The sequence below is a fragment of the Notamacropus eugenii genome, chromosome 3 (genome assembly GCF_028372415.1).
Source record: "Notamacropus eugenii isolate mMacEug1 chromosome 3, mMacEug1.pri_v2, whole genome shotgun sequence".
Taxonomy (NCBI): Eukaryota; Metazoa; Chordata; class Mammalia; order Diprotodontia; family Macropodidae; genus Notamacropus; species Notamacropus eugenii.
In genome coordinates, this window is record NC_092874.1 from 97,205,742 (window position 1) to 97,232,045 (window position 26,304).

Consider the following 26,304-nt stretch of genomic DNA (forward strand, 5'->3'; position numbering starts at 1 on the left):
GTGCTCAGGTGGGGGCAGGGCTGCCTCACTGGCTCAGTTCCCTCAGGGGGTTTATGCAGAGACCTTCAACAATGGATCAGGACTCCTGCCTGCTTGGGGAGCCCCAGTCTGCTCCCGCCTCCGCTGCCGCCTCCCGAGGGGGCCTGAGCTATGGGGGCACCCCACTCCCCTCTCAACCCGCCAAAGAGACCCTCTCACCAACCCTTGTCACCTGTGGGTGGAGGGACCCGCGCGGCTGCTGGAGATTCTGTCCCTGAAGCCTGCTTGGATCTGCTCCTTTCGGTGCTGCACCGCCGAGGCAGGGCTGGGCTCTGCTCCGGGTCTGGGGCGCGAGGGACCTTTGCGAGAGGTTTTCAGGCTCTCTGGAGAAGAAATCTCGTCCACTCCATTCTGTGGCTTCTGCTGCTCCAGAATTTGCCAGTGGTTCTTTTCTCTACAGGTATTTTATGGGCAGTGTGTTTGGAGGTAGCGTATGTGCGTCTTTCTACTCCACCATCTTGGCTCTGCCTCCCAAAGCTTCCTTTTCTTCTTTTGAAATCTTTGCAGCTAGTAGCTCAATCAGATCCTCATTCAACTGTTCTCCATGAGACTCAACCCACTCTTGCACATCATTCTCATCCACTCGTAGCTCCGATTCTTCTGCTCACTTTATGATCGTGCTACTCACGTCTTTCAACATTTCATCTTTGTCAAATTCAGGAAAAATCAGAAGGAATTGCAATCACACTTTGTTAAACATTCACCAGCACAGGCCTCATTGCCTAGAGACTTGAAAGTAGGGGCTAAGGGAATGGTAGTTTTGTCAGAGGAACAACAAAGGATCAACTTTGAAAAGAAAAGTTAAATGGATTAAAGGTAGAGATAGTAGTACTATAATAATGGGGAACTTTTCTCTTCCCCTCTCAAAAAGATGCAAATCTAACAAAAAATAAACAAGAATGAATGAATAAAGGGTCAAAGGATAGAACAGGCAGTTTACCAATGAAGAAAACAAAACAACTTATATTTTAAATTCTATATAAATACATATATGCTATTTATTTATATAACTTTAAATATATATTTATATAGAAATTTAAATATCATATATTTAAATATATAAATAATATATTATAATAAAGTATTAAAATATATTTTATTTTAATATACTTATAGATATATAATAGATTATATATCTAGACATAGATATCTATATATAATACAAATATTATTTATATTTATTTAATTAATAATGTTTTTGCACATTTTAAAAATATAATTGTTTTTAAATATAAAATTTAAAAATAAATTACTTATTTATGTAAATAATATATATTATATATACTTATGCCTTTATATTTATTTATATATATCATTTATGTTATTATATTATGATTTTATTATATTATATAATTGTATATAAATAAATTATATATAATATATTACATTATGTAACAATTATATATATGATTATATTATATTCATATAATTATATATAATATATTATATTCTATAAATTACATAAAATATATAATATAATATAAATATACAAATGAATGTGTATATTGTTTATTTGTATAAGTATAAGTAAATAAAATTTATTTTTAAATTTAAATTAAGTTTAACAATCATATTTTTAAATGCTCGAAATAATTATTAATTAAATAAATGCAAATTAAAGCAATCCTGAGATATCATTCTACAGCTATCAGATTGACTAAAATGACAAAAAGGAAAACTGATAACTTATGGGGGGTATGGAAAAAATAGGGACACTGATGTTGGTGGAATTGTGAACTGATCCAACCATTTTGGAAAGCAACCTGGCATTATATCTAAAACATTATTACACTGCCTATATACCCTTTGACCCAGCAATGCCACTAATAGGTCTTTTTCCAAAGATGATTAGGTAAAAAGGAAAAGAACCTCTGTGTTCTAAAATGTTTATAACAGTCATATTTGTGGTGACAAAAAAGTGGAAACTGGAGGGAGGAATGGCCAAACAAATTGTAGTATGTGATCAAAATGGAATATTACTGTCCTATAAAAAAATAATGAGCTCAATGATCTTGGAAAATCATAGAAAGACTTGCAGGAAATAATGAAGAGTGAAATAAGCAAAACCAAGAGAATATTGTATACAATAACAACAATATTGTTTTCAGAACTTGGACTGAATAAGTCATTGTGACTATTATAAATACCCAAATTAACTACAAAAGTCATATGAAGAAAGATGTTATCTCCATCCACAGAAAGAACTGATGAACAGGAGTATGTATAGAATAAACTTACATAGATATATGTATGTATGTATGTATGTATGTGTGTATGCATATATATGTATATATATATATATACACACATGCGGATATACACACATATACTATTTCTATCTAATGGTAGCTATTTCTGGGGAAGGAGGGGTTAGAGGAAGAAAGAAAAAAAGGAAAAATAATTAAATTTACATGATGATGTTATATATTTAAAGGGAAGAATAAATTATACATTACAGATATGCAGTTTCATGGACAATCATCTTTTTGTAATATAACATGTTATAGCAAAGCTTGTTTTATTCAATAAATTTACATTTGAATCTAATAAAAAAGACATCAAGAAAAAAAGAAATTCTGCAGTCTAGACCAAATGGGATAGCTGTCCATTATGGAAAGGTCTCTGCAGGCAGGGAGAATGTTAGGGTGATCCTCACAGTGCCCTGGATAAAAGAAAGGGGGAAAAGGAGGCAATGGGATGTCCAAGGCAGACTGAGCTCACTTTACAGTTTGTTGCACTCTGCAAGGAGCAAGCTAAAAGTACTCAAGCATGGTTGCTGTGATACCCACATAAAACCCCTGAAATGATGGGGGGCTCTGTACAGAGCAGAAAGGACCCTGCAAAAGCAGTTGTATGGGGCTGGATGGCTCCCTTTGTCCAACCTAAGAAGTATTTGTCTGGGAGGGGAGGGGGTAGAGGAGCAGAGAACTGCCAGGGAGCTCCCAGGCAGGTCAGGGGAAGGATGGGAGCCAGAGCTGGCTTTGCTCCTGACACTGACCTTGGAGACCTCCTTTCTTACCCTCCCCCTCCTCTCCTGTGTGAAGATGACTTTTAGGTCTTCTCTCTGGAAATTCTGTGACTACACAGTGTCATCGCCCCAGCAGGGTCACTATCCCAGTGAAATTGACATCTGAGTAATTAGTTAATCTTTGGTGCCCCCAAGCTCTCCTTTCTCTACTTTCCTCCATGAACTTCAGCCAGGAAAAGCATCCCTTCTTCACCAGGAGCCCAGGGTCCCAATGCTGCTCTATTTCTCCTATCAGAGAGTAAAGTTATCTAAAAAATCACAGGTAACTCCTACAAAAGTATTAGAGTTGCAGGGTATCATCAGCTTGCCTATAAACCATTTGTCCTCATGGAGGAGGCAATGCTTCACTCAAAAGAATGACCTGCCAGGGAGAGAATTTCAGGAAGAGGAAGGGAGAATGCAGAGAAGAGGTTTGCTTGACTGCTTTTCCTCCACCCTGAATAAAATGCTTTATTTTATTTACTGATCACCTGGCTGGTCTAATTTTTTTGTACAAGTTAACAGTATTCATGAGCAAGGCTTATTTCCAGACTGACATTTGCTGCAGGTTGGTTGCACATATATCCAACATTTAAATATGGCATTGCCAACCTACTCTCTAATTTCCAAAGTCTTCATTCATAGGATTGTGATGAGTTGTGGGAGAAATATCTCCTCTCTGAGTTCCTGTTGTAGGTAACTGCTACCATATACATATTTACCACAAGACAGATATAATAGAGTTAAAAACCTAGGTTTTCTTACTATGCTCAAGCATAGAGTCAGGCCTCAAAGAATTCCTGAACCCGGAATAGGACTCTAATAAGGCTTCATATAGGAAAAATTATGTCTGAGTGACAAAGAAATCATTCTGTTACATATTTCAATCTGGAACATTCATCTTAGGCCATGCAATTGAAAGAGAAGATAAATTCCTAGTCCCATACTTGCTTCAATGCTATAAAAGTTGAAAAAACTTAATTACTTCACACAAATCTGTGTGTTTTGGTCTTAGAACACTGCACTATGAGCAAAGAGTGTCATTTTAAATTGATCTTTATCCAAAAGAGGGAAATAAAAGGCAGTGTGGAATGGTGGGTGGCCTTAGATATAGGGAACAAGGATATAAGGAATTCTGGGAGAAGGACACCAGACCTTCTGTGCCATAGGCTGACCCTGGGCAAGTCACTTAACTTCTCAGTGCCCCAGGAAATGTACTAAAGCTATAAATTGCAGAGCAAGGGCAGACTTGCACTGGTAGAAAGAGTGTCCTCACCAGGAATTCTCTAACACCAATGGAAAACATTGATCCATTTAAAAAATATGAAGAAGATGGTAAATGACATATCAAGATACCCCCTCATGATGCCATTGGTCCTCTTTGAGGAAGGATGAACAACAAGAAACCCAGAACTCTTTCCTAGGACAGAGATTAAACAAAGACTTAAAGTATTGAGGGGTTTAAAACTTCATTCTACCCCTTCTTCTAGACTGGGGGAGGGGGAACCAGAGGCAGGACACTCAGAACTGGCCAGAGATTCAGCAGCAGCTCCTGGTAGGCCAGTCCTGACCCTTGTGCAGGTACAGATGAGAAGGGAATGAGGCCAGGACATGGCCTGGAGGAGGTGGCTAAATGTGAGGGTAGGGGGTACACTCGAACCCAGCCCCAGTTGACTGCTGAGTCAGCTCTCTACCTCCCAGTCTGCCTCTGCAGACAGGGTTTCGTAGATGTAGGAGAAGGAGGCTTCAGCTCCTCCACCCTCAGCTCAGGGAAAGTACTCACTGGAGAGACTCACAGATGATTAAGCATCAGTGTGTTAAAGCAGTTAAGACATCATGCCCTCTGGGATTATTTCTTCAAGAAGTGTAAAAATCTTTTTTTGCTGGAATTACAGGAAGGGAAGGAAGGACTCAGATTCCTCAACCGAGGAAATGCATTTATTTTTATCCCTAAAGCAAATAAAACAGAGATAACAGGGAAGATATTTTTATTTCACAGTAAAACTATAATATCTGTCAATATTTTAAGTGCTTTTGAACAGGTAGGAGAAATTTATTAAAATGATAAAAATTATTTGAAAATCCTTGGATCAATCAGGAGATGTGCCTCGTCCTTCCACTGATAAACAGCTAAGACAGCCCACAGTGGGGGCAGGAGGAGCCAGACCTGTCTGAGGTTACATCCTGGAGTATGACCGCTGAAGGGATCAAAGATTAATCTCTACAGCTCACAACTCCACCCTACTCCTCCCCACCCCCAGTCAAGTTTGGCCAAGTTGTCCACTGTAGAGCAGCACACACTCTATCCAGCAACATTCCAGAGACATCTGAGGGAACAGAGACTCCAGGGAGACATAGTCAGAGTGAAGCCATCAATCCAGAGCAAAAACAGCTTCAAGGAGGGTGATCTCTGACAGCAGAAACAAGAACCAGCTAGCAACTCAAGATGGCTCTCAAAGGTGAGAAGGTGAAGAAGGGGAGACTCCGTGAGGCCAGGTGAGTAATCAATCCAGTAGAGATGCTGAACCCAGGGGAAAACTTTTGGAGGGCTCTATAAAGAGAGGAACAAGCAGCTAGGTGGTGCAGTGGATACAGTGCCAGGCCGGGAGTCAGGAAGACTCATCTTCCTGAGTTCAAATGTGGCCTCAGACACTTCTTAGCTGTGTGATCCTGGGCAAGTCATATCATCCTGTTGGTCTCAGTTTCCTCATCTGTAAAATTGGCTGGAGAAGTAAACTGCAAACTACTCCAGAATCTGCCAAGAAAATGCCAAGTGTGTTATGAAGACTTAGACACCATTGAACAACATAAAGAGAGGAAAGGAGGGACATTCTAGTAGCAGGTGCCCTGTTTAGGCTTGTTCCAGTCTAACACCACTCATTCAGTGATTCCTGACTGGCCATTAAAAATTTCTGCCTCATTAGAAGCCCCAACAGGGCAATGATACCACATCTTTGCCCCTGTATAGAAGTCTTTACTGAGGGCTGCCCCCTTCTTCTCTGGAGCCTTGATGAAAGCTCCCTACTATCTGCATTCAGTGTCTGGCTCCTTTGTGGCCTCCATACAAGAATGATATCTTTCCAACCCTGGACAGTCACTACCTTCTGCAGGACTCCAGGCTAACAGAGATTTGGAGAACTTGGTCCTTGAGGAATGGGGTATTTATGGTTTAAATCTGCTCAAAAGTGAGTCCCTGATAACTGCCCTAGACCTCAATTTTCTTTCCTTAGGGAAATGGCAGGGAAAAGAACCTCCAAGCAGTGTTACCTTGAAGACCACAATGGAGATCCCAGCTCTTGGTCGACCCTTACATGTGGGAACACTGTATGACTGTCGCTCAGATACCTTCATCCCTGGTAATTACTCTCTTGAATGCAAGGTCTTGCTCCAGATGTCAGGAGAGGGTAGTATTAAAAAAAAAAAAAGAGTTCTTTCTGGGTGAAAAATGATGAGCATAAGAAAGTCAGAGTCAGACAAAGTCTCAGTGATTAGTGTCTCACCTTTTTCTCCCAGTCGGGAACCACCTGGATCACTTTGTTCTGACGGGATGTGATATGTGATGGGATATGCTATGTGACCCAGCCAGGAATAATGAGACATGTCTGAAGAGGGCAGGGTAAGGAGGGGCTCATTTATCCTAGGAGCATGAAGGACAAAAAAAAGAAGCCAGAGAAGGGGTCAGAGCCTTAATTAAATCAGACACAATGTTAGGAGGAGGAGAGGGCAGATTGTCACACATGCACAAACATACACACACACACACACACACACACACACACACACACACACACACTCGTTAACCAATGTGGTTAAAATTAAGCTGAAGGCAGCCTTAAAGGAGAAAGGAAAACATAGTGTATAAGAATGAGGGATTGGGGGGAAGGTGGAAGGCAGGCAATTCCATCACTTTCCCTTGAGAAGGCGGAGAGCTGAAGGTTGTTTGAACATACATTGGCTTTTAATCTTTACCAGCATCTAGATGAGAGGCAGCTGGTGCTTCAGTGGATAGAGCACTGGACCTGAAGTCAGGAAGAGCTGAGTTCAAATTCAGCCTCAGATACTTCCTAACTATATGATCCTGGACAAGTCACTCAACCTCTGATTGCCTGAAAAAGGATCCACTGGATTCACTGGAAAAGGAAATGACAACCACTCTAATATGTTTGCCAAGAAAACAACGTGCACAGCTATAGTCCTTAGTGTCAGGAAGATAGAATCTACTGAACAACAACAAGTATCTAGAAGAGTGACTTAATTCTATCTCACTTACTGCCTTCCTGAGTCACCTCCCAGGAGCCAGCTAGTACTGGGCAGCCAGGAGGTGCAATGGATGGACCTGAATGGTCAGGAACTAAAATCAGGAAGACCTGAGTCCAAATCCAGGCATAAGCACAACCTACCTGTGAGACCCTAGACAAGTCACAACTCTGTCTTAGTTTCCTCATCTACAAAAAGGGAGTGCTTTGAAAATATTTATCTATTGTTTTTAATTTTATTTTTTTCCAATCACATAGTAAAAACATTCATTTTTAAACAAGTTTTTAACATTTTTTAAATTTTGGATTTGAAATTTTTTTTCTTCTTTCCTTTTCCTCCTCATTGAAAAGGCAAAAAATTTTATATAGGTTATATAGCTGAAGTGATGGAAAACATATTTCCATATTAATCATGTTGTAAAAGAAAATATACCAAAAAACAAAACAAAAATAAACAAAAAAAGTTTTTTAAAAAAATTAATAATTCTTTGCATGCATACTCCATCAGTTTATTCTCTGGAGGTAGGCAGCATTTTTCACTCAAAGTCCTTCAGAGTTGTCTTAGATCACTGCATTGCCGAGAATAACTAAGTCACTCACAGATGACCATTGTACAATATTGTTTCTTCTGTGTACAATGTTCTCTTGGATATGCCCACTTCATTTTGCATCAGTTCACGTAAGTCTTTCCAGGTTTTTTTCTGAAAAAGCATCATAATTTCTTATAGCACAATAGTTTTCCAACACAATAACATACTTGCTCAGTCACTCCCCAATACTCTGCAAATATTAAAGTGCTATATTAATGCTAGTGACTACTATCATTATTAGCTAGCTGCATAGAATGTCTCAAAATAAAGTGACCAGGCTAGGACAACCCAAAAGAAGCTGTACTTCTTCAGAGACATAAGTACTCCTTTTCTGAATCAGAGAATGTTCCAAACATCATATCCTCCATTAACACAGCCAAACGTGCTATGTACATGCAACATTCATCCTCTACCCACCAAGGCACGGATCTCACTCTGGATCACCTCCTGCTCTCTATCTAGGGCAGGCAGTGTGTAGGTTACTCTTGCACTCAGAAGACCAGGGCTTTACTTTTACACTTACTAGCTACATGTACTCCAAAATGTTAACAATGCTCTCTGTGAGTCTCAGTTTATCTGTGTGGAAAATGGAGCTAATGAAAATAGCACTACTTACTTCATAGAGCTGTTGGGAGGGAAGTGTTTTGTAAACCCTGTGAAACCTATATCACCAAGGTCATTTTTTAGGATGCAGTCCCTAGGCTGGGAGGAGGAGAGGCTTCCTCACCTGTAGAAAAAACAGAGGAGGGGTGGAGCCAAGATGGTGGAGTAGAAACAGGGACCCACTTGATCTCTCCCCACAGTGTCCTCAAAAAACCTGCAAAAATGACTCTAAACAAATTCTAGAGCACTAGAAGCCACAAAATGACAGACTGAAGCAAATTTCAAATCCAAGACACTCTGGAAGGTTGACAAGAAGAATCTATCACACAGTGGAGCACAGTTTGGCATGGGCTGCTACAGTACAGATGGAGCTAGAGCAAGCCTTAAGGGATGAATTGGTGGTAGCTGTGGTGGTTTCCAGACTTCTCAACTCACAAACTGCAAAGACAGCTTCAAAAGTCAGTGGGAAGGATCTCTCACCTGATTGAGAGAAGAGTGGGATCTGACCCCAGTCCCAGCCAGCCCTGGCCTCAGGATGGTGGCAGGCACTGCTGAAGCTGCAGTTGCTTCTAGAGCACTCCACTTAACAAAGAGCTCAAGGGACAAGTGATTGACTGAGAAGATGAGCAAAGTGGGGAAAAAGAAACAGACTAGAGATTCTTACTTTCTCAGTGAAGAGGTCCTTGGTGACAAGGAAGATCAAGGTATACAACCAGAAGAATACAACAAAGTCAAAGCTCCTGCATCCAAATCCTCCAAAAAAAAATATGACTTGGTCTCTGGCCAAGGAAGAGCTCAAGAAGGATTTTGAAAATCAAATAAGAGAGGTAGAGGAAAAACTGGGAAAAGAAATGAGAGTGATGCAAGAAAATCATGAAAAATGAGACAAGAGCTTGATAAAGGAGACCCAAAAAATGTTGAAGAAAATAACAACTTTAAAATTAGACTAACCCAAATGGCAAAAGAGGTCCAAAAAGCCAATGAGAATGCCTTAAAAAAGCAGAATGAGCCAAATGGAAAAAAGAGGTCCAAAAGCTCACTGAAGAAAATCATTCCTTAAAAATTGGAATGGAGCAAATGGAAGTCAATGACTTTATGAGAAATGAAGAAATTATGAAACAAAACCAAAATAATTAAAAAAGAAGACAATGTGAAGTATCTCATTAGAAAAACAACTGACTCAGGGGGAAGGGCATAAGAGAGGGAGGATAATAGAAGGGACAGCATACTGGGGGAAGGGATAGTTGGAAGCAAATACTTTGGTAAAGGGACAGGTCAAAGGAGAGAATAAAATAAATGGAAGTAGGGACAGTACAGAGGGAAATATAGACTATTATGGAAGTGTTTTGCATGACTGCACATGTTATAGCCAATATAGAATTGCTTGTTTTCTCAAAAAGGGTGGGTGGGAGGGAGAAGGGAGAGAATTTGGAACTCAAACCTTTAAAAATGAATGTTACAAATTGTTTTACATGTTTACAAATGTTTACAAATGTTTACAAGTGTTACAATGTTTACAAATAAGATATACAGGCAGGTACAGAAATACATCTTGCCCTACAGGAAAACAGAATGGAAGGGTATTGGCGGGGGGGGGGGGGAAGGGGATGTGATAGAAGGAAGGATAGATTAGAGGAAAGGGTAGCCAGAATACACACTGTCCTGGGGTATGGGGAGAGGAGGGAGATGGGGAGAAATTTTTAAATTCAAAATTATGTGGAAATGAATGTTGAAAACTGAAAATAAATAAATTTAATTAGAAAAAAAGAACAGAGGAGGGAGGTATGTACTAGGGCTGTGGGGTGGGAAGAATGAAGATCCAGATTCAGGGATTCAGAGTAGGGAGATGCTTTCTAAGGATTTCCTGTCTCTATCACATAAAACTAAGTGGAGCAAGGGATCAGCAGAGGCCTAGAGAAGTTCTTTCCAGGTCAGGAGTAGGATTTTTTCCACCTCTGGCATTTTGGCCTCTTGCCCTGCCTACCCTCCTTCCACAAGCTGCCTCCCAGGCCCAGTTGTCCCTGCTGGAAAGGATACCCTAGTGTTTCGGGCTGTGGTCCCTCTACAGTCTGCCATTTACTCCCTAATGTCTCTGTCCCATTGTAGGCATCACTTTATGGGACAGGGAGAGCCTTGAGAGAAATGTGACCACAGAAGAGCAATACAAGACTGACTTTGACATCATCACCACTGACTCTATTGAAGAGAAGACCAATGCCATGAATATCTCAATGGACCTGAAAGCAAGTGTCCTGGGGGGGCTGGTTAAAATGGAAGGCTCTGCCAAGTATTTATGTGACACCAAGACATCCCAACAGCAAGTTCGGGTCACTCTTAAATACAATACAACTACAAAATTTTCCCACCTCACAATGAACCACCTGGGATATCAGAATATTGCTTACCATGATGTGTTTGATAATGGAACAGCCACCCATGTGGTCACTGCAGTGCTCTATGGGGCCCAGGCTTTCTTTGTGTTTGATCAGAAAGTTTCCAACAATGAAAACGTTGAGGACATAGAAGGAAATTTGAAGGCGAGTATAAGGAAGATTCCGAATTTAGCGGGAGATGGAGGGGGGGACATGAAAATGGAGGACAGTAAGAAAAATTCAGCTAAGAAATTCAGGTGTAAGTTTTATGGAGATTTTGTTCTTGAGACCAATCCAGTGACTTATGAAGATGCAGTAAAAATCTATGCCTCTCTTCCTAAGCTTCTTAGGGGCCATGGGGTGCCCCTCCAAGTCTGGCTGTACCCTCTGGAGAAACTGAGCTCCAAGGCTGCCAGGTTGGCACGAGGGATTAGCATTAGTTTGGTGTGGGATACCCAGAACACTCTGGAGAAGTTATCTGAGTGTGACAAGAGGTGTAATGACATGCTAGAGCTACCAGGGCTCTCAGTCTTTTCTGCAACCAAGGAAAAGATCAGGCTATTCCAAGAGCTAAATAAGCAACACAGACAGCTGTTACAGAAGGAAATAGCCAAGGTCTTACCTCTGATCCGAGCAGGCAAAGCAAAGGAAGATGAGCTAACCAATATTTTAACTAGGGAAAACCAGTCCCCATTCAGCACTAAGAAGCTCTCAGAGTTCCTGGATCAGAAGGTCCAGGAGATGAAGGTGGTAAATTCTTACCTCACCCTTCTGAAGGAGGTGCCAGTCACAGCTGACCAGAATGAGTTGGACAATGCAGTACTAGACTCTTCCCACAGATTTGTCCTAGTGTTTGCCTTCACCTCCTTGCAGGAGGAACCCTACTTAGCAGATTGGAAACAGTGGCTACGGAATCCAGCATCATTCAGTCTTGACTGTGAGCAAAAGACATATTCCTCATGGCTTGAGGACAGAGAGACAAGGATGAAAGCAAGACAATTGGCAGAATCCTTTTCAATGTTTGCCAAGGCCAATCATTCCACTGAGAAGACTCAGTTCATTGTGGCATCTGTCCCAGACCAGGAGAATAAGGGGGTCTCCATTCATCTCTATGAAAAGGGACTGCTAGTCAGCACCAACTTTGAGCTACCAGTCAAATCTCCTACTCCCCAGATTGGTGAGGTCACACATAACTGTGTAGAGCTCACACTGACCCCAACATCTGAGGAGGAGAAGATCACTGGATATCAGGTAGAGTACCAGGTTGTAGGGGAAGATGAATGGACCACCACCTCTGTGTCTGGAAAGCCAGAGGTATTCAAAGTGAGTGGCCTTAAGTCTTGCACAGAGTATGTGTTCCGGTTTGCTGAAGTGTGTGAGTTAGGGCTCAGTGAGAGCAGTGATGTGAGCCGTACTGTGAGGACACTTCCCCCAACCTGCCCTCCTGGAAAGCCAAAAGTTGTAGTGCTGGGACAACAGTCTGTAACCCTGAGCTGGCAAGGTCCATGTGTGGGTGCAACAGGAGTCAAGATCAAGGAATATAAAATAGAGTACAGAAAGGAAACTGAGGCAGCGGGTGAGGAGAAGGAGGAAGGAGAATGGCATGAACACAGAACAGGAAATAATGAGACATCCTGTGACATTAATGGACTGACACCACAAACTGTGTACAGGTTCCGAGTTTCTGCTGTGTATGATGGTGGCTGCACCAGTGACAGTAGTGAGAAGAGTAGCCCAGTGACCCTCTCTCTTACAGAGGTTTTTTTGTTCTCAGTTAAAAAGTTGACTAAAGGCATATTCCCTAAAATATTGTAACATCTTCTGACAACCAGAATTCTTTCATATCTAACTATCACTTTTGGCTGTATACATAAAGACATATAGTTCTTGAAGGATTCAGAATTCAGGGCTAGGAAGCCTTCACAAACCATTTCTTCCTAACTATGACTTTCCTAACCAGATCCCAAGTCTCCTGTAAAATTACTCAATCACTAACCCAACCCCAACCAAGGAGTATGAGGGAGAGAAAACAAAGACCTAAGAAATTAAGGTTATTTAGAAGGAGCAAAGAGATGAAAAATAAGGAATGCAGATGTTGGGGTTCTTTAATAAAAATCTGGACGTTTCAGATATAAGTCACTTCTTATTTTTAAAGCATCCTTAACTCATCGAAAGTCCCTATTAGTTTGGGAACATAAAAATGTATTTTTCCCTGAACACGCATACATGATATACTTGGGAAAGTGACGACTGAAATAAAAAAAGAGAAAAATTTAGGAGATCAAATAACTTGCCTTGTCCCCATTGGAGGGGGAAAAAAAGGACCCTTCTCTTCTCCCCTGCTTTTTTTCTTTTCTATAGCTTCATAAAATTTTTAATTTTTTTCTCCCCTAACCTTCATGTATAATATAAAAGTAATTATCTCATTCATGCATGAAACCCAAGGAAGGTGTTCATATTTTTTTTAGACACACTTTCTCCTGGCCCCATTCAGCAAAGGTCAAGGGCTCCTTATTCTCTCCAGGATGCAATGTAAGATCCTTTTATAACATGGGCCCTTCTTATCCTTTCAGGATTCTTCTACCATATTCCACTCTACGTATTTAGCAATCCAGTGATCCTGACCTTCCTGTACCTAGCTTTTTCATTGACTGTTATCCCATTCTCTCCTTGTCCATTTCAGCCTCTAGGCTTTCCTGACTTCCACCAAATTCCTCCAAAGTTACTAAAGTCGAACCTTTTGTAAGAAGCCTTTCCCTTTGCTCTGACTACAAGTGCCTTTCCTCTGTGATGAGCTCCACTTTATCCTGGTCATGTCTTTTTTGCACAAAGTTGTTTGCATGTTGCCTCCCACAATTTATTGTGAGTTCCTTGAGAGCAGAGAATGTCCTTTTGCCTTCCTTTATATCCCCACTGCTTAACACAGCACCCGGCACAAAGTAGACTCATAATAAATGTTTCTTGATTTGACTGTTTTGTCCTGTGGTTTCATTTTCATATGGGCGCCCAAGTCCAGTTGTACCTGATTAGATAACTACTTCTCTTATCTACTTATCTACTGCTTATCTACTTCTCTTGTCTAACACTTGCTGAGAGTAGACAAATCATGCTCATGGGGAAGGTGAAAATAGGAACTACAACCATTTCATTACCTCAACCCTTAACAACATGGTGACCTAACATTAGAAAGGCCCCAACTACTCTGAAAGGGAAATCAAATATAACAAACTGTGGATAAGAGATCCTGCAGTTTTGTCTAAAAGTACTTTCACAATTTCACAATGGTAAAGCTATGGAGTCATACTCCTTTGTTCCCTGTCCTTGAACCAGAAATGTCTTCCCATGCTGATTAGCCCTGCTAGCTGAAATATTCCCCCAGAATCTTTCCCTTTTTTCCTTGGAAAGATTGTCATTTTCTCTAGATAAGGGCTGCTGGGTGGGGTTTCCCCACTTCTGTAGTTTTAAGAGGCTGTCAAAGAAAGAAAAAAGAAAACACAGAGAGAGAAGAGAGTCAGTGGGGCCCCCCCTTCAACTTTCCCTCACCTCCCACATCAGCAGCTCTCTTCCTCAAGTCTGTCCCTCTTCCCTGGGACTCTGGCATGATGAAACCCAAAGTGGAAAGAGGCAAGTCATAAGACTGTGTCTTCTTTGTTTTTGTTGTTTATGGTTAGTTTTGGCTCAAGTGTCTGTACTATACTATACTTTTATACTATACTTCCAAGGGCAAAATTATTGCAAATGAGGGCTTCTTAATCTGCCTCCTCAAGCTGTTTTGATTTGAATTTCTATTATGATTATTATTATTAATTATCTCTTATTATTATTATCATTATTATTACATTTTTTCATGTGGTTATGAATTTTTTACAATTCTTCTTTAGAGTGCTATTTGTTCATCTTTTGACCATATTTGTATTGGAAAATGACTATTAGCTATACATAGTATATACATGTTACATACACATGTACACACATGTAACGCCAACCATGGCAGCACACCTGAGGGGTCATATTGCATAGTATAAAGAACTGTATTCAGCAATAAGCTAAACATTGTTCAACAAAGCAAAGCATAACATTCACAGCAACATCCTCAAGTGGGACGTACCGTCTAACACACGTGTGCCATGTGCCACTTAGCATATATCGCTGCCTCCTCAAAGTCAGGGGGTCCAAGCCTGGGGTCTTCCCTAGCACGACAAATCCTTAAGGGGCACCTGCAAATGCTACGCCATCCTCCCCGGTTCACCGTAACAACAATCTCCTTAATCAGTACACAGTGTCCAAGTAAAGTCCTCTCTCATCTTGACTCAGGGCTGACTTCCCAACCCCTCCGCTCCTCCTCCTAGGGCGATGGCTCCCAGCTTTTGTCTGGGTTCGCAGGCAGGCAGCTCTCTGCTCCTACTCCTTATCTCACCTCACAGGAACTCTTCCTGATTCTCTCTCCCAGCAGACTCGAGGGGCTCCTGCCCATAGCTTCTGTTTCTACAAACACAAAGCTCAGCAGGACTACAGCAATATTTATACATGTTACCAGCACCACCATCTCAATGCACTTATAAAGACCAATAGACAGGGTTTCTGTCTGAGAAATTAACACAGATCAACAGAGCACTGACATCACAAACATTCTTTCTGTTAGGCCTCCCCACAAGCAAGTTCCCCTAACCCATTCATGCTTGTTTCTGGCTCTCAGCTCTGCTTTTCCCTACTCTCGCTTCTCCCTCCAAGCAATACAATATATATACTATTTCCAATCAAAGACTCTTAATTCAATCAAAGGCTCTTGATTCAATCAAAGACAAGACTCAAGGAATGCACTGAATTGGCTAAAACTCCATCCAAAAAAACATCAAAAAATCCTACTTCCCTTGCCATTACAACACACTTACATGTATGTGTGTTCAATTGCTTATATATCATGGTTAGAAAAAATCTTATCAGAGAAAGTCTACCCAAAGATTTTTTTCCCCATTTAACCACTTCCCTTCTTGTCCTAGACACATTAATGCTGTCTCTGCAGAGTCTTTTCAATATCAAGGCTTCAAAATATCTAGCTCAACTTTTGCAATGCATGAAGTCACAGAACCAGCTTAGCCAGAACCAACCGTGCTAGAGAAGACCCTGGCCTTGGACTGCCTGCCTTTGGGGGTGCGATGATATTTTAGTGCCATCCAGACTCCAGGAGGTAGAATCTTTGATGTGCATATCTACCACACTTTCATGGGCTATTTCTGAATTTACATTTTCTTTTCCTCTGTAGGTCAATATTCTTGTTTAAAGCTGAGGTAGCTGGAGAAGGGCAAGGGAGACAAGACAGGCTGATAGATTCAAATACCAAGATAAGGTCAAGCTGCAAAGAAAGAAAGAAAAGGCAATGAAACATAGAGGGTTATCTTTCTCTAACCCTAAGGACTCCTGATGAGTAATGTTATCCAACCCCAGAGAGAGAACTGATGAACTCTGAATAAAGACTGAAACGTAGTTTTCACTTTTGGGGGGGTTTTTTGTTGTTGTTTGTTACATGACTTTGCATGTATAATGGGTATCTCAGTAGGTGGGATAGGGAATGGAGAAAAGTCAGAATTCAAAATTCAAAATTTTAAAAATTAAGGTAAAAAATTTTAATATCTAAAAAAGAATGGAAAAAATGGCATCCTAGAGCACTCATTGAGAGAATAACTTGCCAAGATTGGCTACTATCAGAAGTGGGACTGGAATCCAAATCTTCCTGGCTTTGAGCTTTGAACTCCATCATACCACACTCCCTTCTCTTCCTCCAATTACCTCCTATTTAATTATTTATGCAGAATGTGAGCTCTTGGAGGACCAGGCATGGTTCTACTTCTCTTTGTGTCCTCAGGGTTTTGTGCAGCACCTGGCACATAGTAGGCATTTGGCAAATGCTTGTTGACTTGTTGATTTGGTCAAAAGGAAAGAGTTCTAGCAAAACATAGTCATTTTCCCAGTAAACAAACACATTCCTCTCCTTGGCAGAGAGATAAGGGCAAAAGGATGCCCATGTTGGACAAGGTAACTGTTTCGATTTGTTTCCTTTCACTTTTTTCTTTGCTACACGGGAGTGTCCCCTAGTGGGGGAGGGGATAAGATCCAGAAACGACTCTGAAGTAAAAAAAAAGAAAAAAGGAAAAAGAACAAAAGGTATCAGCAAAATGATTTGTGTCCCAATTTATTGAACATTCGTACCATCCACTGCAATAAGAATCACTGATCTCTACTAAGGACAAGAGAGCCAGGGAGGGGCACAAGTGATCAAAGTTCTGTCTGAACACACCCTTCCAACTCTGCTCCTGACCTTGGCCTGGAGCTGCTGGGGAGGAGAAGGGAGAACAGGGCCTGCACCTTCCCAGGGACAGGGCAGAGTCAGGTTCATCCCCTTGGGGCCAGATGTGTAGCCACTGAGAAGCTGCTGTTCTCACACACACCCCTCCTCCCCACTCCAGGCTGCAGTATTAAGCCTCACTTCCACCTTTCAGGATGTTTCCCTTCTCCCCAATCCATACCAAAAAGCTGGGAAGGAAGGAGGGAGCAGAAAAGCAAAGTCAAGCAGAGGTTAGGAAACTGCCAGCAAATACCCTGACTTACTCACCAATCTTAGATCACTAAACAAAAGGGGAGCTGAATGCAGGTAATTCACCTTCAGGACAAACACAGACCCAGGAAAAGGGCAGGGAGTCTGACAGCACAGGGATGCTCCTGGAGTTTGGGGAGAGGCAGGAGTGAGGGGGAGAGCTGGTCAACTCCAGAACCAAAAAATGTGGGCAAGAATACTTCTCTTACATATTTCATCAATGCCCTCTAAGTGGTAAATAGTTAATTTTAAATAAATAAACAAACAAATAAGAGCGCCAGGCTCCTTTGGGAATGAGTTTGGTTTATGGGAAAGGGCACTAGTCTGGGGAGCTAAGTGCTCTGGAGCCTAGCCTATAAACCAGGTGTTCATCCTTGGACAATCCTGACCTCTCTAGGTTTGCTTCCTCATCTTCAAATAGTGAAGTGGGACTGCAGAGTGGCTGAGGACCCTCTCAGCTCTCTCCTCTCTAACATCAATTATCCCCAGGGAAGGTTGATGCTGCCCTAGGCAGCTATTGCTCAGAACTTAAGAAGTGCCCACCCACAGGAAGCAGAAGTTACCTAGGGCAAAGAAAAAGAAACTTCCCCCTGGTGGCGGATGTGTGTGCTTTCTCAGAGAGGTAACCCAAGGGCTCCTCCAATTATTCACTGTCAGCTCCAGGCTCTCCACTCCATCTAGACGTCGCATCAGCACTCAGTTTGAAGAATCAAAGATCCAGAGGTGGAAGATTCTTCGAGCTCCTTCGCCCTCACTTTAGAAAGGGGGACACTGCAGCTCAGAAAGCTGAGGTGCCTGGCCCACGGTACCCAAGGAGTCAGCAGCAGAGCCGAATGCTGGCTTCAAATCCAGCCAGCTCTCATTTCAGAGCTCTTTCTGTTGTTGTCGTTGTTGTTGATGATGATGATTCATGTCTGACTCTTCACAAACAAATTTAGGGTTTTCTTAGCAAAGACACTGGAGTGGTTTGCCATTTCCTTTTCCAGCTCATTTTACAGATGAGGAAACTGAGGCCAACTAGGTGAAGTGACTTGTCCAGGGTCACACAGTCAGGAAGTGTCTAAGGTCAGATTTAAACTCAGGAAGATGGGTCTTCTTGACTCTAGGCCCAGCACTCTATCCACTTGGACACCTAGCTGCCCCTTTCTACTGTACAATCATTTACAAGATGTTATGGAAACATTCTCAAGTCTTTTCCTTCTTCCATCTTCCTTCTCCAACTAGTTTGTGGAATGCCAAACAACCCAAGGTCATGCGTTCTATAGACTCCAAGGTGCCAATTTTAGAGTTTGGCACCCCACTCAAGAAACTGTGATGACAGACCAACAGGATATCTAGCATCTATCTAATCTGAATGAATGGGAGCTGAAAAAAAAACCATACACAGAAAAATGTGTTGAGGGAAATCTAGCTATTTGGGTGTTATTTTTTTCCCTTTAAATTAGGAAATAAAAATGTTCTAGTTCCCTTTCATCTCTGTTTTCCAGTTTTATTCTAGATCTTCCTTCTTTACATAAAACAAGCAAGTTCATTTGAATAGCAGACCAAGTGATACATAGTAAATATACTTGTTTCTTCCTAAGCAAAGTGACTTTTGCTCTGGAGTATTAACAATTACTTCATATTTTACTCCAATTCTATGCTTTTCCAAGAAAGAAAAGAAAGTTTTTCCCTCCTCCACCATGGCTCAAAATGTCCACAAATTTTATATCAAAGCATATCACAGAATCATAAAAGGGTAATCAAATGTTAAGAGTGGGAAGGAACCTCAGTACAATCCCTTACAGGGCCTGGAGAGCTTATGACTTGTCCATGGAGATTCCAGGTCTCCAGACTCATGATCCAAAGCACCCTCTAAATCACACTGTCTCCTATCCAATAAACTCAAGCCCAGGCCCTTGGTATAGTGGACTCACTCAACGGGCACTCATCCTTAGGTTAGGAAGAGTCTCTGTATTCAGTCACATTTGCAGAAAGAAACATCACACATCTGGCAGGAGGCTAAGTGTGATGAGGGAAAAGGAGGGAGTACTAAAGATTGAGAACCCTTTCACTCTGGTCTGAGTAGGAACCCCTCTCCCTTGGGGCCCAGGTCTCCCAGGGAAGAGGTTATTTCCTAGAAGTGGGCTGGGCTCCTGATCAAATCCAATGGGAATGTCTGGGTCTAAGAGTGACCAAGTGGAAAAGAGGGCAGAACAATACGAAGAACACGGGGATGCAGAAGTGGGGAGGTCATCAAGGTCGAATGCAGCTGAAATCAACAGAAGAGCAAGAGGGCTAGAGAAGCTGAAAAGAAAGTGGGTAGACAGATATGTGTTAGTTGGGTGTCCCATGGCAGCAAACACAATTGAATCCCTCCCCCAAGACACCTTTCCCTTCCCTCAAAGTCTCTCCCATGTTTGAAATATTGTATCTCTTTTCCCATCCTCCATGACACCCACCTCAGAGAGAGGAAACAAAAATGGAGGAACCCCCCACTCTTCGAGTGCAGTGACCTAAAACAGAACCACCCCTGCTTTCCAGTCTGCCTCCTTGCTTCCCGCCCCAGCAGGGGATTAAAATCCTTCTCTTCCTTTCATTCAAAACAACAAATATCATTATGTAATTAACATATGCTAGAGGTATAAAGGCAAAGACCAAAGGGTTCATGCTTATATTCTACCCTGGGAATACAACATATTAATAAATAGGTACAAAGTTTATACAAATTAATTCATAGTAATTTCACTAATAATGAGGGAAACGAAGGAGTTGGGGAAGTGGAGGAAAGATTTCATGTAAGAGATGGTGCCTGAGTTGTGCTGGATGAGAAGCCGAGGTAAAGAGGAAGTGTGTCCCAGATATGGAACATTTGTAGAAAGGCATGAAGGTGAGAGATGGGAAGTCAAGTATAGGAAACAGGTAGCAAGTCAGTTTGACTGGAAAAGAGAGTATATTACGGGAAAGTAATATGAAATAATCCAGATAAGGTAGAGGGGAGCTAGGTTATAAGTGGAGGTGATGTAATATATCCACATTTTAAGAATTTCTACTTGACCAACATGTGAAGGATGAATTGGAAAGGAAAGAATAGTGGCAGGAAGCCCAATTAGGAGGCTGAACGTTAGTTCAGGAAAAGTCATGATGGCCTGAAATAGGACAGCAATATGAGGCGAGAGAAGGGGATGCAAAAGTTTCCCCAGCTCGGAAGCCACCTACTCTTTGGAGCTTTCCCTAACACCCCTCCTCTCCTCAAACGTTCTCAGAGTGCTTTGTCTAGACCTCTAAAATCGATGCACATGTTGTATCCCTGTTAGACTGAGATACTTAAAGAGAGGGTCAGTGCTACTCTTTTCCTTCCTGCCTTCATCACACTGTACCCTGTGCACACGTTTGTCGAACTGAGTTACCTAGAATAAAGTCTCTGAAAGTCTAGGAAAGCAGGAGCTCATCCAGGGGTGTGCTGGAGCCAGCTCACACCAGCTTTCAAGAGCAAGTATAAATGAGAATATTTACAATTCAGAAATCAGCAAATGATACAAACCAGGGCTTGATTTGTTTTCTGGTTGTTTAAGTTTAAGAAAGTGATGGATAAAACATTAACAACACAGAAGATTAAACTTAAAAGTGTGTCCTGCTTATCAGAGAGACAGTTTATCCACACATCCTTGGGTGCCTACCCTCAACAGTATAGACTTGTAAGCTCTGCCAAGGCTTAGATACTGGGAGGCCCCTTTGGAGGGGGCCATTAGGGATTACCTGAGGCCAACTCTGCTGATATCAGAAAGGCTCTCTGTACTGCTCCCCATCACTTATAACACTCTTTATCTCCCATATCTCCCAAACCTACACTTCTAGCCCACCAGAGGTTTCTATTACTAAGCTCAACTAAGGTTAAAATTTTTACCGACCCAAACCAAAATGTTTCTATAACATCTGCCCTTGAGCTATAGAGTTATTGTAAGGGTCCATGAATCTCAGAGTTTTCTTTAGCTCCAACAAAATGTGTAGTGTGAATGTAATTACCATCATATGGAGAATATTTGAGATTTTTTTTGATGTTTAAAAAAAAAAAAGGTTCTCATACTCAAAAAACAATGGGAATCAATGCCCTGGAGTGTCTCCTACAAAAGGGAATTCTTTCTTCACCCATAAAAGATCAGTGTTTCAGGATTGCAGAAAAGGAAAAAAGGTCTCCCTTTGCCTGGGAGGAAGATCTGCAAGGTCTCCATTGCCTATCCTGGTACCTGGGACAGGTGATGGCAGTTGGTCACTCCCACAGGAATCGGACATACCAGATGGTCTCATTCTTCAGCTGTGGCCCAAAGAGAGGATTCAGCTGGGCCAGGATGGCAATCAGCCAGCTACCAGAAGCAAAGACAAGCATGAGCTTGAAAGCAGTAGGAACTTTACCCTGGATCCCAGACAAATGGGTTGATCTAAAATGATAATTTTTCCATGCAAAGAGTATACTATTGCTCTCCTGTCAATCAATAGGGCTTGTGCTTTGAGTTGGGTTTTTTTTTCCAATAATGAGACTGGGTTACATGGAACCAAGTACTGTGTATTCCCTGTCAGCCCTAAGACTAAACACATGTGTTTATGTGATAACTAGCCAGGGTTATAGGAACAGCCTATATTCATAAATCATTGTTCCCCTTGCAAGGCCAACTGACCCACAGAGAACAAACACATGACTTCACATTAACCAGATGATCCTAGCCCCAAATGACTTAATATTTCTTGAGGATCTTCTGGGATCTAAACACAAAACTGAACTTACTTACTGAGCAGAGCCCTGGAAACTGAACTTACTGACTAGAGTCCTGGAAACTGAACTTACTAACTGAATGGGGTCCTAGGCTCAGCTCTGCTACTAACTAGTCATATGTCACTGAACAATCAGTCATTCACCAAACATTTAGTAAGTGCCTTCTATGTGTCAGGCACTATGCTGGTTTCTGGAGACACAAAGACAAAAATGAAGGAAGTTTATGTTAAACGTCTTCCTTTCCTGGGGCCTCACTTTTCTCAGTTGTAAAATGATGGTATTGGACTAGATGTTTTTTAAAGATCTATAATTATGAGTCTTCAGCTGAGGTACAAATAGAGGGTTCAGGTGAGAAGGGGGAAAGGATAAGCTACTGGGGATAAATAAAAGTTAGCTCTCCCTTTTTTGTAGATTTGGAAAAAGGTTGATGCTGAAGATTTAAACTGTCAGGGCTGAGACACTACCTGTGCTTGAGTTCATTATTCCATCCTATCCTATTTAATCAGGTTAGGCTTCCTAGAAAAAGAGAATAATAATAGCTCTTTGCAGTTTACTACTTCACAACCCTAGGAGATGGGTAGTATGTATATTACTCGTCCCATTTTACAGATAAGGAAAATTGAGGCTCAGAAAGATGATGACGATAGTGACAGGTAGTATTTATATAACGCTTTAGGGTTTGCAAAGTGCTTTCCAAATACTGCCAACCCTGAGAGGGAGGGACTATTATTATTATTTTCGTTTTACAGATGGAGAAATTGAGGCTATAAGAATTTGAGTGACTTGTATTTGAGGCTGGAAATGAATTCAAATCTTCCTTGACTCCAGGCCCCATGCTTTATACACTTCAGCACCTAGCTGTCTCAGATCAACCGACTTGTTTGAGGTCACATAGCTAGTAAACAGCAGGGATAAAACAAGCATACACACAGGTCTGACTTGGAGTTCAGGGTTTTTTCCACCATACCAAAATGTCTGCTTAATAGGAAACAGGTCAGAATTATCCTTGTCTGAGAGGTGATAAAACCAAGACAGACAGACTCAAATTGGTTAGTGGAAACCATGGACAAGAACGCCTCTAACCCCAGTGAAATCAGCTATACATATATACAGTAGGGGAACTAATGCAACAGAGGAACTAAGGCAACTGTTTTCTGAGCTGGTGATTCAAATAGAGTAGCATCAGAAAGACAACTCATATTGAGCACCTTTGCTGTGTAATTAATATAATGACACACTGCCTTTCAGTAGACTTGATGAAGGCAGACAATTTCTGTCAATGCTGCTACAATCTCTCCTGTGTTTCATGCTGTACCTATGAAACATCACCTATAGACAATAAAGACATCACAAAACAAATGGAAGAACACTTTCATTGCACATGTATCTATTTTTAATTGTCATGTATTGGATTATCTCAAAGCAGGGACCCCTGTAAACTCCACCTCATTTTAGAGAACCATGGAACTTCAGTGTCAGAGGAGCCCAGTGATCATCTAGTCCAACCCTTTCCTGAACTATATCATACCCAGCAAACTGTCACCCAAACCTCACCTCCTTAGGTGTACCACTGCAACATCTATAATGTTGTAAATGCTCAACTGAAGGAAAAGGGAAGTCTGGCAGAGTCAGCAATGTGGGGAAGGGCAGATCAGACAAAATAACTGTTTTGTGGGTGTGGACCTCCTGGAGAGTTACTTACAACAGATAACAGCAGACAGCAGTGGTGACCAACATGGTGATGATTACCCTGCAATGAGAAAGAGGAGACGTTAGAATGGCCAGACAGACAGGTCTAGGACCCATTTGGAGAGGGCATTCTTGACTTCACAGCCTCTTCCCCCACAGCAGCCCAGCAATTAGAGGGGCACCTGGAAACAGAGTACAGATGTCCAAAGGAAGACTTAAAGCTGAAAGGATCTGTAAAGCTGTAGAAAGTCAGTCAGCTCGGGAGCTCAAAATATAAAAAGAGTCATGGAAATAAGAGGTTTGGAAGGAGACCAGAAGACATGTAAGGAAGTGGGGAGAGACATATGAAATGCAATGAATTATTTTATCAAAATCCCACCCAGCTACTTTTCATGTCCACATGGAACATAAGAGAGAGGTCCTTAAAGCACACCAAAAGGGATTTTAGTCGCATCAGAGAAAAAACTTCAGGTCTGTCAGTCAATAAACATTTATTAAGCTCCTACTGTGTGCCAGGCACCATACTGAGAGATTCCAGAGAGCAGAGGTAGTTTGACCCTGAAACAGGTTACAAGGAACTAGAGAATCATACACTTCATAGGAAATTAGTTCACAAAGAGTTTTTCCAACAACCCTGTGCAAAAAAAGGAGGGTAGGTGTTAAAGGTGAGGAAACTGAAGCCTAGAGAGTATTAGCTTTTTCAAGGCAGGCACAGTAAAATTTTTCATTTTTCTATCCCATATAATTAGCATGGTGCCTTGTGCAGTCACTTGACTGATGCTGGTAAAATTGAAATGACTCATCAAAGGTCACAGCTAGTAAATAAATGGCAAAGCCAGATCTTTTCCATTATACTATGCTGGCTAAGAGCAGTGTCCTCTTGTCTGGTCAGAAGTTAGAGGTAGATCTGCCTGGTAGTCTGGAGTCAATCCAGTTCCCCACACCTATCCAGTCAGTAAACGGTCATTTTACAGAAGCTTGGCTCATCCTGACTGCTTACTCTCTTAAATCTTACTGCAGTGACAATCCCCACCTAGGAGTTAGCAACTGATATATTGGCTGTGTGACCCTGGACAAGTCACTTCACCCTGTTGGCCTCATCTGTAAAATGAGGAGGAGAAGGAAATGGCAAACCACTCCAACATTTTTGCCAAGAAAACTCCAAACGGGGTCATGAGGAGTCTGGACACAACTGAAATGACACAACAAAAATTTTCTCTCCTGCGTCTGGCATCTTCTAATTAAACTGTAAGCCCCTATGGGGTGGATTATCCAGTTTTTCAACTCAATACGGTTATGAATCTCTTACTGGGTGCAGAGCACAATATTAGGCGCCGAGGAGTTGGCTACAGACGTTTGGTAAGACATGGTATGGTGCCTGCCTTCAGTAAGCATACAGAAAAAAACAGTTTTTTCTTTGGTATCAATGCCCACAGTTCGTGGGCCAGAGATCGAGGCATTGCACGAACGCAATAAATATTTACTGACTGAATTAACCAGTGGTTGGGGTGAGGATATAATGCAGTGGTGGGAGAAGGTGAAGGGAAAAGAGTCGTAGGGGAGGGAGGGGGGAAGGGAGGGCTTTAAGGTAGGGAAGAGGGCCAAGGGCAAATGAAAAGATGACCTGGTGACGGCAGGTGAGAGCAGGGATAGCGCTTAGCAGGCCCAGAGACAAGGAAGGGGAACCAGGGTACCAATTTGGGACTCACGAGGGTTCGGGGGGCTACTCTTACCCGCGATTGGGCCCCTTGGGCACGAACCAGGGCCCGGCAATACCGATAAGGCCCCAGAAGGTGGTGAAGATAATCACGGGGACAGCGAAGGAATGAGCTGTCATGGCTGCAGCGGGCTGGAACCTTCGGCCCACCCGATGGAACGCTCGGGGACCGGTCCAGGAGGCAAAGCGCACAGCAGGGGTACAAGGCTCAGGAGCCAAACCCCACCCGCGGCCCCGGATTTCTCCGCCTTTGATTAAGCACCAGATTTAAGAAACCGCGAGCGCAGCAAGAGGAAGCATGCGCAGTAGCCTCCCTCAGCCTCCGGCTGGGAGGTCGCCAGGAGGGGTTTAGGACCCAGCTGGGATTCGCCAGGTTGGTCCCTTCTCAGCAAATGCACCAGCGGAAACCTGGCAAGGGAGGAGCAGAGAACCGGGGTCCAGAGAGCTTGAAATGCGGGGTAGGTTTGGAGCGGAACAAGGTGGGAAGGAAGGATAAAAACAATCTGCCTGGATTCTGGCTCTTCTCCAGATATGATCAAATTGTCCCACTTTTTCTTCCTTCCTTTCACAGAGATCACCTGGAAGTCACCTCAAACATGGACTCATTTTACAGATGAGGACACTGAGGCCAGAGAGATCGCATACTTGCCAGCCGTTGCACATTTAGTAAGCATAAAGAGCGCCAGATT

The 26,304-nt window shown here is 42.1% G+C and overlaps 2 protein-coding genes across 8 annotated transcripts in view; one reads left to right on the forward strand and one right to left on the reverse strand.

Moving 5' to 3' along the window:
* Positions 1–25,763, reverse strand: part of LOC140533058 (V-type proton ATPase subunit e 2) — a 64,510-nt gene extending 38,747 nt beyond the window's left edge. For 2 of the 7 annotated variants that reach the window (XM_072652351.1, XM_072652353.1), the window contains exons 1-3: positions 25,632–25,763; positions 23,912–23,959; positions 21,686–21,802 (exon numbers count right to left, since the gene is read on the reverse strand). In XM_072652351.1, the coding sequence (XP_072508452.1) occupies positions 21,709–21,802; positions 23,912–23,959; positions 25,632–25,735 (246 nt within the window). In that variant the 5' untranslated portion in view covers positions 25,736–25,763 and the 3' untranslated portion in view covers positions 21,686–21,708. Of the gene's footprint in view, positions 1–5,017; positions 5,802–6,313; positions 6,481–6,546; positions 6,684–17,041; positions 19,746–21,685; positions 21,803–23,911; positions 23,960–25,631 lie in introns of those variants that run through there. The other 5 variants (XR_011976776.1, XR_011976777.1, XM_072652352.1 and 2 more) reach the window with 5 other exon arrangements.
* On the forward strand, positions 6,321–13,837 carry LOC140533055 (stonustoxin subunit alpha-like). Its single transcript, XM_072652343.1, has 2 exons — positions 6,321–6,402; positions 10,602–13,837. The coding sequence occupies exons 1-2, from the start codon at positions 6,327–6,329 to the stop codon at positions 12,680–12,682; spliced, it is 2,157 nt and encodes a 718-aa protein (XP_072508444.1). The 5' UTR covers positions 6,321–6,326; the 3' UTR covers positions 12,683–13,837.
* Positions 25,764–26,304: the final 541 nt, after the last annotated feature.